Here is a 15,392-nt window from a genome sequence, read left to right as displayed (position 1 = left end):
ATATATATATATATGACAAACTTTTCCTCTAAATTGGGTTGGAAGAATTTCTTTCAACCTAGTCCCAGTTGAAGAAAATTCATTCAACTCAATTTGAATAAAAACTTTGTCCATATATAAATATTGGTGACATTTGTCTAGGAATCAAGTTTTTGTTGGTAGTATCAATTAATGTGAATAATGGTGCGGCAAGTACACGAAATTATTGTTGTGAGCCATTTTGAGGTTGTTGGAATATTATTTGAATGACTAAATTTATGGTTTCTTGTCGGCTGAAGCTTTTAAAATAAAGGGAAAGCTTCATAAAACTCTCATGAACTTCTATTTGTTTTGACATTATCTTTCAAAGTTTAAAAACTCTCAATTAAGAGTATCGAATTTTCAATTTCTTTCAATTACCTTCTTTGGTTACAATTTTTTTGTTAAATTTTTTCAAAATTCCCAAAATACCATTTTTTATAAAAAAAAAAAAAAAAAAATGCATAGATGTTGCAAAAATATGCAAAGAAGTTTTTATATATATATATATATATATAAACATTTGAATCATTACAATTTTTTATTTTATTTTTTCTAATAAAAAGAAATTGATATTTTGAAAATTTTGACAAGATTTAATGAAAAATTCCAACGGAATAAGGTAATTAAAAAAAATTAAAAGTTTGATACCCTTAAATTAAGAGTTTTTGAACTTCAGGATTGTACTTTCAAAACACGTGAAAATTTGATACCCTTAATTTAAGAGTTTTTGAACTATAGGACTGTACTTTCAAAACGCATTAAAATTTAAGAGGGATTTGTGAACTTTTTCATAAAATAAATGATAATTTAACACAATATCAAACTAAAAGTCTTGAGTTCAAATTCTCCTCTACAATTCATCTCACACCAATTTAAGAGGCCTATAAAATCTTCTTACATACAAATCAAAGACAGATAGGGATGATTAATCCACTTTTACATATGTTAACCTAAATGCTAATCAAAAATAGGTCAAAACATATGATTATATTACGATCCTAAATGTCTAACACCGGTTAAGTAAAATGATTACTATACGTAAATAAATCGACTTTTCGTAAAATCGATTTTTAAGGATGAATTGTACCTTAAACTGCGAGACACAACTGAAAAGACAAAAAGTAAAAAAGAAAAAAAAGCAGATGAGCATAGCAGAGATATGAGGCTCTAAATATTTTATATAAATATGGAGTAGGCCCGTAAAGAGAACATCAAAGTACGATAAAGGGTTGGACTGCAACAGCTGTGAAGTCTTTTTATCACCTTTTGTTATAAATTATGGTGTGCATCTTCTATTGTTAAATAGAATGTCAAACTTTTTGTTAAATTCCTTTGCATAAAGAATGCCCAAGTGGGTTTCAGCCTGGACAACAGTCAAAAAGGTAATTACAACACTTTTTACAACTAGTTTTAGGTCTCAAAAGTACTTAAGAAAATACATAATATATTATTAGATTTTGTAATCTTGTTTAATTGAAAACCCTAGTAAATATTTTATACACAGTCTCCAATTCATGCCTCGAGAGCCCAAATGATCATTTTCTTTCTTCTTAGTAATCAAAGCCAATCAATCTGGACTCTAGAATTTCATGGGTATTGGAGATTTTCTAGATTTCATCACTCAATAATAAATGCCACTATGCTTAATTGTACTTTGGAATTTTCTATGATTGTTGTTGCAACATTTTAAACTCCCTGCTTACCTTGAAATTGCGATCAAATCCAAGCCCCAAAAACTTAACATAAAAAAAAAATAGAAAAAAAAAAAAAAAAAAATCGAGGCCCAAATTAAACCAATATATATATATAAGCTAATTACAATTGTAGCCATATTTGTGTTTTGAGTTGTTTATTATTTTTGTTTTGAGAATGCAAATAAAACCATAGAAAACAAAATTTTTAACAAACATAACCTAAGTACATTATAGGTCAAATTTTAATATCCCACAAACATTGATTTAAAGAAAATTACCCAAACAACAAATGTATGATTTTTTTTTTCTTTAAGGGAAACTTCACAAAACTCCTTTGAACTTCTATGTGTTTTGACATTACCCTCTAATGTTTAAAAAAAATACACAATTTAAGGTATAAAACTTTCAATTTTTTGTAATGTTTATGATGCAGCCTAACTTGGTGGGATGCAAAGAAAACAGTAAAAAGAAGAACAGATAAATAATTCTAGACCTTGAGTCTATCAATGATCTAAGAATTCTTCTCCAAACTATAGAATTTATCTATGGTTTGAAGGAAAATATGAAGAAAGCTCAACTCCAAGGCTTCTTATTGCATAAAACTCAAATAATATCAAAAGCTGTGTTTCTTGAGGCTATAAGCATGTATTTATAGACCCCCAAACCCTAAACCTAATAAAGACATAAATAAAGCCGGTTTAAGAAACTACAATGGCCGTCCGGACGGGACATAATGCCGTCTGGACGGTCACTAAAATAAAGCAGTAAAACAGCATCACCATTCGGATGGGACATATTTTCGTCTGGACGGGGATTGACCTGAAATGTAAAAATACGAAAAATAATATAGGCATTCGAACTGGCTTTGAACGGGACTTCAGACGGGGCTCTCTATCTGACGTTCATTTGAACGAGCTTCGAACGGGACTCCGAACGGGGCTCTCTGGACTACCCACGTCCGGACGGTGGTATCTCCTTGTCCAGACGGGCTTCAGCAATTCCGTGAGATTGTGATCATGTCACAACTCTTCGGGGTGTCTTCACACTTACATCCGCACGTGTCTTCCTCATGAACTCCCAGGCACTTGGTTTACATCAGTTTCCCATTCATGTTAAGATTTTTTCGTTAAATCCTGTTAAAAATAACGGAATCCTATCAATGAATCATAAAGAATTGCAAAGATGCAGGCGTTGGTGAGGATTTAACAAAAATACTTGCACCTAAATCTTTGCAATTTTTTTTTTTTTAAAGGAGTATTTTGAGAATTTTGACAATATTTAACGGAAAATCCTAACGGATGAGGACATTGTAAAAAATAAAAAGTTTGATACCTTAAATTGATTTTTTTTTTTTTTTTAACATTGAAAAAGTAATTTCAAAATGCGTAGAAGTTAAGGGAGTTTTGTGAAATTCATTTTCTTTATTTGGCAGAAAGATTGGATGTGTTTGATGATCTTTAAAAGAAAACATTAAATTAGGTATTTTGTAAAGAGAGTATTTCTTTTAGAGTAAACTTATAGTGCCTATGTTAGTGAGTTCATATATATATATATATATTCATCTCCTTACTTGGCGAAGAGGAAAAGAACAATTGCACCCATTTTGTGCTTATTATAGATTTGGTTCCATCAAAAAGAGTTTTCCATAGGTACAATGGGAATCAAGAGGGAGGTTATACTATTCATAAAATATGAGGTCTTTAATTTATGGAATAATTATATAATATATTCTAGAGTTTAATTTTGATTTTAAATTAAAATGTGAAGTTTCAATTGTATCAATATCTACCATATAGATGTAAAATAATAAAAATTAAAAGCTTGAGAGTTATGTTAACAAAAAGTAATAATAGTAAACTCTGTTCATGACTTAACTGGATACTAATTAACAATCTTTCCGTGTTAATCATAGTTTGTAACTTTCATACCCAAAATTAGAGACCTTTAAACTACTGATTACTTCATTTAAGTGTGTGTGTGTGTGAGAGAGAGAGAGCTAGCTAAACGATTAACATAAATCACGTTTTTCTTATTCTAAGTTAATAAAGACTCATTGGTTATAATGATTTTAAAACTTATAGTATGAACATTTATGTAATTGAAATTTCAGAGTTTATTTAAATAAAATGGAACCAAATAATATATGCATAATGTATGTGTGTATATAGATATGAAAAACACTACGAGCAATTAAGTTCGAGAGCCAACTACGAATTTGCGATTAAATTCGAAAGTAATTACGAAAGTTTGTTTGCATTCAACTAGCACTAAGAGCATGTTTGAGATTGTGTTTGAGAAATAGAGTTTTTAAGTCATAAAAACGATTTTTGGCAAAAAATTTATTTTTAAGCTTTTGCCAAAAGTACGTTTGGCAATTTTTGAGCCTTTTGGATACTTAAAAGTACTTTCAATTTTTTTTTTTATCAAATGGGTATTTTTTTTTTTTTCAAACGAACTTTTTGAATGTTAAATATACTTTTAGGTCTATCAAACGCACACTCAAACAAGTCATAAGAATGTGATTGAGCTGAGTTAAGTTAGGTATTAGATTTTCGGAATCAACTCAGTTGAAAACGTACATGTTCAAACACAGCTCACAGAAGCCCTTAGCCGAACCCTTATTGAGCACTAGATCGATTCGTGTATATATATATGGAGGAGGAAGAGTGAGTCTAGCAAGTGCATTTTCAATGAAGTTGAAGAAATAACATTTCTCTTTTAAATTGGTTTTTTTTTTTGAATCTTACCTAAGAACATGAAGATCATTATATTTGTATCATTTGCAAATTCTCAATTATTTTGGGACCAAAGAAACACTTAAATTTATACTCATATTAGAGCATGTTATAATATTTTATTAGAGATAATGCTTATTCATATTCATTTGCATTTCTTTTTTTTTTTAATAAGACAATCACAATGGGCATACATATGCAGTACATGCTTTACTAATATATATGTATACCTCGTAAGCCCAAAATAAATCCCCCCTTCCCCATGAATGATTTCTTCATGATACTATTTCTAATCCCCACCAGCTTTGCAGGCAACCACACTAAAGGTAGATCTAGTGGTAGCAAACTGCCAAACTCACCCAAGCCCCACTCCCTCTGGTTCCTCAACCCCACCACCCTTTTGCCCCCTTTCTTCTTTTCCTTTCACTCCCTCCAACACCCCCACCTTACTTCAACCAATTGGTTTATTGCTGTCTAAATAAGATTCACACCAATTATTTGCACATGTGCTAATGTGAAAGACTCAAAGTGAAATTTACGGGTGTGTTTGGCAAAGGGTTTAAACAAAGAAGTTGATCAAAATTGTAGCAGATTTGATTAATGTGAGTGAAAAAAAAGTAAGAATGTTTTGTATAAAAAGTCAAAAAATTTGTTATGTAGTAATTTTTTTTATTGAATAGTAATAAAAAGTGATTGATGTGATGTAAAAAAAAATGTTGAAATTGATTTTGAGAGGAATTTGGATTTTTGGGTCCGGTGGTCCGGCCCACTCCTTTGCCAAACACAACATAGATGTTTGGATAAGTGGATGAATAACCCAAAACTTATTTGGATAAGTAAATTTGAGATAAAAATCTTTCATATTATTATACCAAATTGCTATGTGACTGATCGGACAACTCAAAATTTATTTGAACAAGTAAGTTTCAAATGAATTTCGTCACAAATTACTAACAATTCAGGCAACCAATTGCCCGAGATGAAATCCACTAAGGGTAGCAATTCGTATTCACCTGTTGGGTTTGAGTCTTGTCGAGGCAATGTGTATAAATTATATAGGTCAACAATAACTCGACCCATTTAATTAAATGGGTCAAATTCCTTAATCCTAACCATCTAATTTTGTATTGAGTTTGTGTTAAGTTCGCACGTCATGTCAAAAATTTATTGCCATTATGTCGTGTCGAAGTATGAGTATAAGACTATATAAGTTAACCATAATAGGACATATTTAATTAAATAAATCGGACTTCTAAACTCTAAGCTTTTAATTTTATGAGTCATATCAAAAATTGACAAACCCTAAAATCCACTGCCTTCGTAGATTTACAACTTAACAGTCTCTTTACTCCTCCAACAGTACCCACACCATAAAGCAAAAACAAAACCCACACCCCCCACATACCCTCTCATCACACGCAGAAGGAAAGAGCCTTCCTTTGTACCAATGTCCCCAAACCCACCAATCTTCTCCGTCCTTGTTTTCTTCTCCATTCTCTTGCCCGCCACTCCGGGTCTGCCCAACCCGGACCCGGCCACAATCCTCCCATTCCACCCAAACCAATCTCCACCAGCAACAATCCCTGCATTCCCCGAACAATCCAATGCGGCTGGCTGCCCGCTAGACCTCCCGGACGAGCTCTTCCACGGCATAAAGGCCGCATGTGGCTCCACCAAGGATGGCTCCAATGGGCAGCTCCACCGCAGCCGGTGCTGCCCCGTGCTAGCCGCGTGGCTGTACTCTGCCTACTCTGCCACTGCCCTGGGCAGGGCAAGCAGAGTGAGCGCGGCGGCTGCAGGCCACGGCGGTACCACGACGTCGTATGACCTTCCACTTCTGCCGGACGATTCAGAAACCTGCGTGGATGACTTGGGGAAAGCGCTCAAGAACAAAGGAATAGAAGTGGCGAGACCCAATGAAACCTGCGACGTGATGTATTGTTACTGCGGCATAAGGCTCCACCCACTGAGCTGCCCGGAGGCTTTCTCGGTGACCCAGAACGGGAAACTCGTTGGGGATGAAAGTGTAAAGAGGTTGGAGAGGGATTGCTTGAGCAGCAGCTCCAATATCAATGGATTTCCAGGTCTTGGTGGGTGCTCCAAGTGCTTGAACAGTCTCTATATGGTGAGTTTTCTTCTCTGATTGATTGGTTTTTCCAATAACATGAAACTATTTCTTCTTTCTGCTTCTTTTTCTATTAACATGAAGAACAATAATCTGATTAGATTAGGGTCTCCTTCCAATCTCTGCAATTGGGAAAGTTCGTCCTCCATTTTAGTTAGTGTTTCAAGCTTTTGGTGTAATTCTACACGCGCCATCAGAGAGCGTGTGTAGCACGCTTTGTGACAAAAAGGGTAAGATGAGGTTGGAGAAACACCATTTTATCCCAATGAAGGTAAATAAAATAATGAAAGGGAAAAAAAAGTAGTTTTATTTTTTCATTTTTTTCTCCTTTTAGAGAAACAAATAGGAGTTTGAAATTGAAGGAGAAAAAAACAAAAAACAAAAAAGATGTATTACACGCGCCCAAAGGCGAGTTGGACTGCCATCAAGAATTTAGCCCTCCCGTGCTGTTGTTTTCACTGGGTTTTACATGATGAGAGTCACGAGTTTTTCCTTAGAATGCTTAATTATAGGCACGTAAAACTGATGCATGTTTATTTTTTTTATGCTTCTATTTATTTATTTCCGTTATAAGGTTGACTTTCAAGATAGACTGTTGCCATAATCTAACCCTGTTCTTCAAATTATAGACTGTTTTGTTCATTGAGAAAACTGTCCTTTACTTTAAAGGCTTTCTAATGTGCAGGTTTTAGCAGATTTTGATTAGATGTTGCACCTACTATTACCAATTAGTAACATAAAAAACTTGGTTTTTCTAATTGAGACAATAATTTGGTGTAGCTTAACAAGAAGAAAACTTTGAATTCAAGCAAATCGGAGGCCAGGACCACAAAAATGCACAACAAAGAGTGTCAGCTAATGGGTCTCACATGGCTGCTCGCCAAGAATCGAACGGCTTACATCCACACGGTTTCGTCGGTCATCCGAGCCATCATGATGAGCACGACCGGCACCGATCCCCGGTCGTGCACTCTCAACAGCGACGGAATGCCGCTGGCGGTTGATTCCTCCGAAATCTCCACCCACTCTTCATCAAACAACCACCTTAGAGCACCCATCTACCTCTGCATTCTATTACTCTGTTGCCTGTATATGTTGTTCTTCACCTTCATGTGAAAAGCTAGCACTTCTTGTTGTAACTCTATTCTGTTGTTGGTAATATGAGATGCCCAGTTTGTTGTTTGTAGGTAAAGTTTAGTGTAGGTAAAGTTTCGATGTGGGCCTCCATTAACACGTGCTTATAGAGACTAGTGCTTGGTTTTGGAGAGACAATTTTTCGATCATGGCCGATTTGTTTTGGTGGCATTCATTTGGGACAGTTGTGTGCTTCACGGGAAATTTATAGAATGTCAACATCTCAAAAAAAGCAATGGACCCTTATCTTCTTTGGTTTATATATATAGAGAAGATTAAGGATTTGGTCTGCAGCCTGCAATGCTGGAGAGGACAAAGAAACGATTTGATTTTAAAATAAAGCATCCAAAGTGTATAACAACAGTTTCTCAATGTTAATTGTTTGGGATTATAGGGAAAAAGAAGGAATTTTTTGTTTGTTTGTTTGAAGATCAATATAATGACAATGAAATTGAGTTATAATGGTGGGGGGTGGGGGTTGGTTGGGACATGATGTTAAAACAGCCAACCAGTACACCAATTCGATGACATTGCTTTAAGGGAGACCAATAAAAATAGTGGCCATTTGAGTTGAACAAAGTTTCCCTCCGATCTAGTTTATTAAATTGATGTCTGTTTTTAAAATATATGTAAGAATCACATATTTTGAAGACAAATGTCTTAAAAAAATAACTTTTATAGGGATGTGGCACAAACTCACCCTTTTGTTTCCTCCAATGAGAGATTGACAAGTCTACTTGGAACAACTTTAAAAAAGTAAACAAGTCTATTAAAAATAAAAATAAAAAATCTCCATTTGTGTTTAGTTGTTGGGTAGGAAGAGTTTTTTTTTTTTTTTTTTAATTAAAAAAAGAAAAGAAAAGAAAAGAGAAGAAAATGTGTGTGAAATCAAGATAGTAGATGGAGATTTTTTTTTTAAAAGATCCGGTGTTTTGTTATGATCCAGTGTTTTGTTTTCATTTGGTTTTCTTGATTTGTCAATTTCTCATTGAATGTCACAAAATGGTGAGTTTGTGCCGAAGAAATTCATGGGCCTAACTCAGCTCATAAAATCGGTTAAATAAGAGAGGGTTGTCCATTCTTTATAAACATGCTCAAGATCTTGTCGACAAGCAATGTGAGATTATTTCTCAACACCATCCTTCACGTACAAGTCGGTATTTTTCCTGGTCCTTATTATGGGGTAAGTAGTGTGGGTCCTCATTTATCCTGTGGTAAGCTCTGATATCATGAAGAAATTTATGGGCCCAACTCAGCTCATAAAACCGGTTTAATAAGAAAGGGTTGCCAATTCCTTATAAACATGCCCAAAATCTTGTCTACAGATAACGTGAGACTATTTCTCAACATGTGCCACAATCCCATAGAAGTTACTCTAAATTCGTATGACAACTTAATAATTAAATGAATGATTTTTTTCAACCCAATATTTTTACTAAAAAAAATATTTGTCGATTAGAGTTTGGAACTTTTCAGATTTATTGGAAATATTCATAACCAATATGCTGCGGAAAACTTGTGATGAAAATCTCTCAGTTCAACTTTCTTTGTATAATACATGAGAATCTAAGCTCAGCTTCAAAGAGCAAGGAACCACTCTGCAAAATCAGCTTAACGAATGCAAAAAATCTCGGGGCGTCTCTCTTTGTTTGTGGGCCGCGCTTTTGAAGATACTAGGCCCATGGTTTTTCTTCTGTAAGATCCTTATGAGAGTTTTTAAACTCTAGGCCCATGATTTTTCTTCTCTAAGATCCTTAAGAGAAATTTTAAACCCTAGGCCCATGATTTTTTGGTGGGGGATTCAAGAGAAAGTGTGATTCAAAAATCTGTACCTCAAAGGAAATTGGAAGTTTGTTGCATGCGGCTAAGTAGGTTTTGTTTTAAAAGTAACAACCTTGATGTGCTGTTAGGCAAATGAGTAATGTTATATATTATTTTTTATTGTAAAATTTGATATGACAATTTCATAATTTTTAATATCGATCTAAGAATTAATTGAGACTATCATATTAGTATTATGGGTTTTAGTGAGGTTCCATAACGGGATCCCGGTCGAATCCCAATGAAGTCCAGCTAAGTTATGATGGAGTCCTCAACTGAGTCATTGCTAGATCCCAACCGAATCTAGACAAAATACCGAGAGGCTCTCAATTTTTGAACATCTACAGCCCATCTCTCCCCAATCTCAGCAACTTTACTCCTAGATTCCAACCCAGAACATCATCCCATCCATGATCCACCAAGGCAATGAGATGATGATCAATAATTTTAGAGAGGCCAAGTTGGTGTACCAAAGTCATGACGCACGTGCCTTGATGGACATAAATTGATTGCATACACTGCCCTATATCTAACTCTACTACACCTCCATCATTGCACTATAAATATAGGGTGTGCTACTCTAAAGATAAATGATCAATTACAATAAAATTCAATGTATAATTCCTTTTTTCTTTATCATGAGATTATGACCACTTTTCTGTCATCTTCACTATAATAATTTCTTCTATTGACATGATTAGTGATGTTTGAAAGCTCCATTCCACTAATTACACAAGTGTCTTCAACAATTCGACTAGCTTTTGATCTTCTCTCTTATCATGCACCAGACCATCACTCACTTTAAAAATAAAAAAAAAATATTTATTTTTTTTGACATGTTTACAGGAGCCAAATTTCTGCCACGTCAATATTTTTTGACGTTTTAATTTTTATCATGTCAATAAAAATTTTATTGACGTGTCTAATTTAATACGTTAAAAATTATTTACGTGTTAAATTCTACAGGTCAATAAATATTGACGTGGCATATGGACACGTCAATAATTATTGACGTGGCATTTCACCACGTCAATAATTACTAACGTGTTAAAATACCATGTCAATAATTATTAACGTGTCTCAATGCCACGTCAATATTTATTGACGTGTTAAAATGCCATGTCAATAATTTATTAACATATTAAAATGCCACGTCAATATTTATTGATGTGTGGAGTTTAGCACATCAATAATTCAGTAAAAATTGTAATTATTAATTAATAAGATTAATATTTATTATGTGTTTCAAACAAAAAATAAAATTGGCATACCCTATATATATATATATATATATATATATATATAGTTGTAGTTTAGGGTTTTTTAAAATCACTGTTGAGATGTGATTTATTTTTTTTCCTGCCTCTCTAATGAAAACAACAAATGTCATATATATTTTTACAAAGTTAAAGCTTAAATTCAGTACAAACTTATTAAACCAAAATCCTACTTATTAATTTAGACCTTTCATATAGCTAGCTTGAGTTATGAAATATATATAACTACAAATAAACACATATATGCATCCTGTAATAATTACACATCTCTATATTAATGTCTATCTTTTTGATAATTCACCCACATGTATATCGAGAAAATGTGACTATCATTTTTTTCCCAACATGCTATAATTATATAGTTTGATTAATCGGTTTCATATTTTTTGCTTTTCCTTTCATCTTATTCTTATAGCTAATTTCTGTAGCACTAATATATATTTATTGGATCAATCATTAATATTATATATTAAAAAAAAAATAAAAAAAATGTTAGATGTTCTTCTAGCCTTAATTAAATACCTAAAATAATTAATTTTAGGTTAAAAAACAAGTTAGCAAAATAGAACCCATTTATTTTTTTTATTAATTAAATATTTAAATTCAACATTATTGATGTGCCACGTGTGACACGTAAGTTCTTTTCTGACGTGCTACATGTGGCACGTCAATAATTTCTAATGTGCCACATGTTGACATGTTAGAAATTTTCCTCGTGAACGCGCACCTGCAGCTAGCCCTTTTCTTCCTTCTCATTTCTTTCTTCCTTCCCCCTCCTTCTCTTTTCTCCTCCCGCGCACAGACCCTTCCTCCTTCCCATTTTTTTCTCCGGCCGCAGGCAACCTCTCTCTCACCGTCACAGCTTCCTCTCTCTCTCTCTCTCACAGCTCTCTCTCTCTCTCTCACAAATCTCTCTCTCACAGCTCTCCTTCCACCAAAGACTTCTTCTGTTTTTTCTTCTTCCTCTGGCGAAACTCTGGCGGCATGCTCTCCACAACCTGTGGTAGTCCGACCTCTCTCCGTCCAGCTCATCTCCTCCGGCCTTTCTCTTCCACTCCGTCTAGCCAGCTGCAAGTATATATATATATATATATATAGTGTATTTGCCTGATTTATTTGTTATATGATTTTATTTATGTGTTTGACATTACTGAATTTGTTTGTGTGTATGTGGGATTGTTATACATATGAACATGCAAAATTAGGTTACGAAATATTATATACACTACTTAAAAAAAAATAAAAATGAAACAATGTAATTAATTTTGTTTTGGTACGTTTAGCAAAATTAGATTATGTATGTTCACTTAAAAAAAAAAAAAAAAAAAATTAAACGATGTAAAGAGATACACGAAAAAAAAAAAAAAAAAAAAACTAACTAATTAAGATATCCGAAAACGACTCAATCTTAAATATGTAGTGATCAGTTGGTGGCAGCCAACCCCATTCACACATAACAGTTAGCACATAGCTTGTCCAAATATTTTACCTTCATTTTTATTTATTTATTTATTTTATGAATAAGAATTTCATTAAAACCAAAGCTCAAAATAAAGCAACACTGAAACACAAATACAACCCCTTACAAAGCAGAAACAGGGGAAAACAAAACCTACAAAACCAGCAGCTATTCAACATCAAAACAACCCCTTACAACCCTTACATATTAAAAACAAAAAAACAAAACTACAAGCCAACATTACAGAGGATGGCAGAAGGCAAGTTCCACAATGAACACAACAAAAGGCTCTCCCTAGTTCTAGGAAAACCTCTTTTTACAGCAATTCTAGCCCTGATTTTCTTGAAAATCTGCTTTAGTAGCTGCTCTTCAGTTTTTGGAACACCATCATGTCTAAGTTCATTTCTAGTATGCCAGAGATTATAAACAACAGAACAAGAACCAATTGACAAATCAAGCACTTAAGAGAGTTCTTTCCCCACTTATTGCAGCCAAGCTGCACAAGTTCATCCCAAATCACATGAGGCATATCAATTTTACAACGAATCATGCAATATTTCCAAACTTTCGAACTAAAGCTGCATTCAAAGAAAATATGATCACGAGTTTCTAGTTGAGAATGGCAGAAACAACAATTAACCTCACCCTTATATCCCCATTTGAGTAACCTCTCACCTGTAAGTAGCCTATCCTTCATAGCAAGCCACAAAGTAAAAGCCTGCTTAGGAATAGCAAGAGGAAACCAAACTAACTTCCACCAAATAACCTCTACATTCTTCTTTCTAAGGGCTTCCCAAGTCTCTGCACTAACATAGACACCATTTTTAGAAACAGTCCAAATTGGCTTATCACATTGGCCTAAACAAACTTTAGAAAGCCTAGCTTGAATATCAACTAGAGCTTCTGATCTTGCAGGTCTCCAAAACCAATCTCCATTGCAAATGACAGAAGACAGCGTAGCTTTAATATTACTTTGAGCATCATAAACAACCCTAAAGCCATATTGCTCAATCAAAACTCCTGCAGGATGCCACAAATCCAGCCACATATGAATGCTATCCCCATTCCCAACTTCAAACTTCAAGAACCTTTTAGCAATCGATCTCAGCTTCAAAATTTTCCTCCAACTCCATGAACAATTCTGAGGAATACCTACACTCCAAAAGCTCATTCTTTTTAATAGATTTTCTCTAACCCACGCAACCCCAAATAGAACCAAACCTAGCAAAAATACTTCAGATATGCCTAAGCATAGAAGTTTGATTCCAAATTTCAAGCTTCTTTAAGCCCAAACCTCCCTCCTTCTTAGAAAAACAGAGATCAGACCAAGAAACCTTTGCTTTAGCTACACCTTCTTCTTTCCCATTCCATAAAAACCTATTGAACTTTTGTTCAATAGCTTTAATAATCTTTTTAGGATGAATGAAAATGCCCATCCAATACACTTGTAAACTGTAAAGAATAGAAGATAACAACTAGAGCCTACCTGCATAGGAAAGATTCTTAGAAAGCCAAGAATCTATATGACCAGAAATTCTGCCAAGTAAAGCCCCACAGTCAGCTGCAGAAAGTCTGGACGAAATAAGAGGAACCCCAAGATACCTCACAGGGAAATGACCTTCCTTCATCATCAAATCATCCAATAGAATATGCCTCATTCTATCTAAAATTCCAGAACAATAAAGAGAACTCTTAGAAGGATTAGCTTTCAACCCAGACAGATTCTCAAACTCAATAAGAGCAGCCTTGATAACTTTAATAGAACTCAAACTAGCTTCTGAAAAAATCAAAAGATCATCTACAAAACACAAGTGAGTAAGCTTCATTCTCTCACATTAAGGATGGAATTTAAAACCAGCATTACCACCAGTATGTGCAGCCATAATCCGAGAGAAAACCTCCATAGCAAGAACAAACAAGTAAGGAGAAATAGGGTCATCCTGCCTCAGCCCCTTTTTACCTTCAAAATAGCCAACCAAAGTACCATTGATACAAACAGAAAATTTAGGAGAAGTAATACACACCCTGATCCAGCTCAAAAATCTATTAGGGAAACCAAAATAGTGAAGGCAATGAAGCATAAATTCCCAATTCACCGAATCATAGGCCTTCATAAGGTCTATTTTTAAAGTACACCTAGGTTTCCCTTTTTCCTTATGATAACCCCTCACAAGTTCCCGAGCGAATAGAACATTCTCAGAAATATTCCTAGAAGGAATGAAAGCAGATTGGTTCATGCTCACCAAATCACCCAAAAAAGGCAACATCTTGTTAGACAAAATTTTAGTAATGCATTTATATATAACATTACAACAAGCAATAGGTCTAAAATCTCCCATGGCCGAAGGATTAACCTTTTTAGGAACCAAGGAAAGAATAGTAGCATTCACTTCCTTAAGCAATAAACCAGAAGTAAAAAAACCTTTAATAGCAGCCACTACCTCCTTACCCACAATAGACCAAGTAAACTTAAAAAAAAATCTGCAGAAAACCCATCAGGACCAGGGGCCTTATTGGCTTTCATATGAAACAAAGTATCACTTATGTCATCTTCAGAAACCTTCTTCTCCAAGGTAGCTGCATGTTCAGAGGAAATAGCAACAGAAATAAGTTGCCTAACTCTAGCTGCTTTTGCATCTGTGAATTGTAGGTGATCTGTACCTAACAGATTCTTATAAAAATCCTCAGCCACCCTTTTGATTTGATCAACATCATCCACTTTTGTGCCATGCTCATCCCATAGATAGTTAATAGTTTTCTTGGCATTTTGAACCTTAAGAGATTTATAGAAAAACTTATTATTTTGATCTCCCAAATTCAACCATTGATTCTTTGCCTTCTGCTTCAAGAAAGATTCCTCGGCTCTAGAAATAGAAACGTAAGCATGAAGACATTCCCTCTCCTTAAGTAGACTATCAACACTGCCAAAAGAAGCGAGAACATCATTTTGAGCTAAGTCCAGATTCTCTCGAGCATGAATAACTTTTTGCTTCAAATTCCCAAAACAAACTAGATTTTTCTCTTTTAACACAGCTTTCACAGACCTAAGCTTAACATACAACTGAAACATTGGGAATCCCTCAACTTGAATACTCCAACCCTTCTTAACCCAATCCAAGAACCCTT

At 34.3% G+C, this 15,392-nt stretch overlaps 1 protein-coding gene across 1 annotated transcript; it reads left to right on the top strand.

Moving 5' to 3' along the window:
- The first annotated feature begins 5,805 nt into the window (after positions 1-5,805).
- LOC132184191 (uncharacterized GPI-anchored protein At4g28100) lies at positions 5,806-8,081 on the top strand. The gene is made up of 2 exons (XM_059597726.1): positions 5,806-6,575; positions 7,356-8,081. Exons 1-2 carry the CDS (start codon positions 5,898-5,900, stop codon positions 7,689-7,691), a joined length of 1,014 nt encoding a protein of 337 aa, XP_059453709.1. The 5' UTR covers positions 5,806-5,897; the 3' UTR covers positions 7,692-8,081.
- The last annotated feature ends 7,311 nt before the right edge of the window (positions 8,082-15,392 follow it).

Source organism: Corylus avellana, chromosome ca6 (genome assembly GCF_901000735.1).
Source record: "Corylus avellana chromosome ca6, CavTom2PMs-1.0".
Lineage (NCBI taxonomy): Eukaryota > Viridiplantae > Streptophyta > Magnoliopsida > Fagales > Betulaceae > Corylus > Corylus avellana.
Note: the sequence above shows the minus strand (reverse complement) of the source record. Positions and strands in the feature narration are given on the sequence as shown.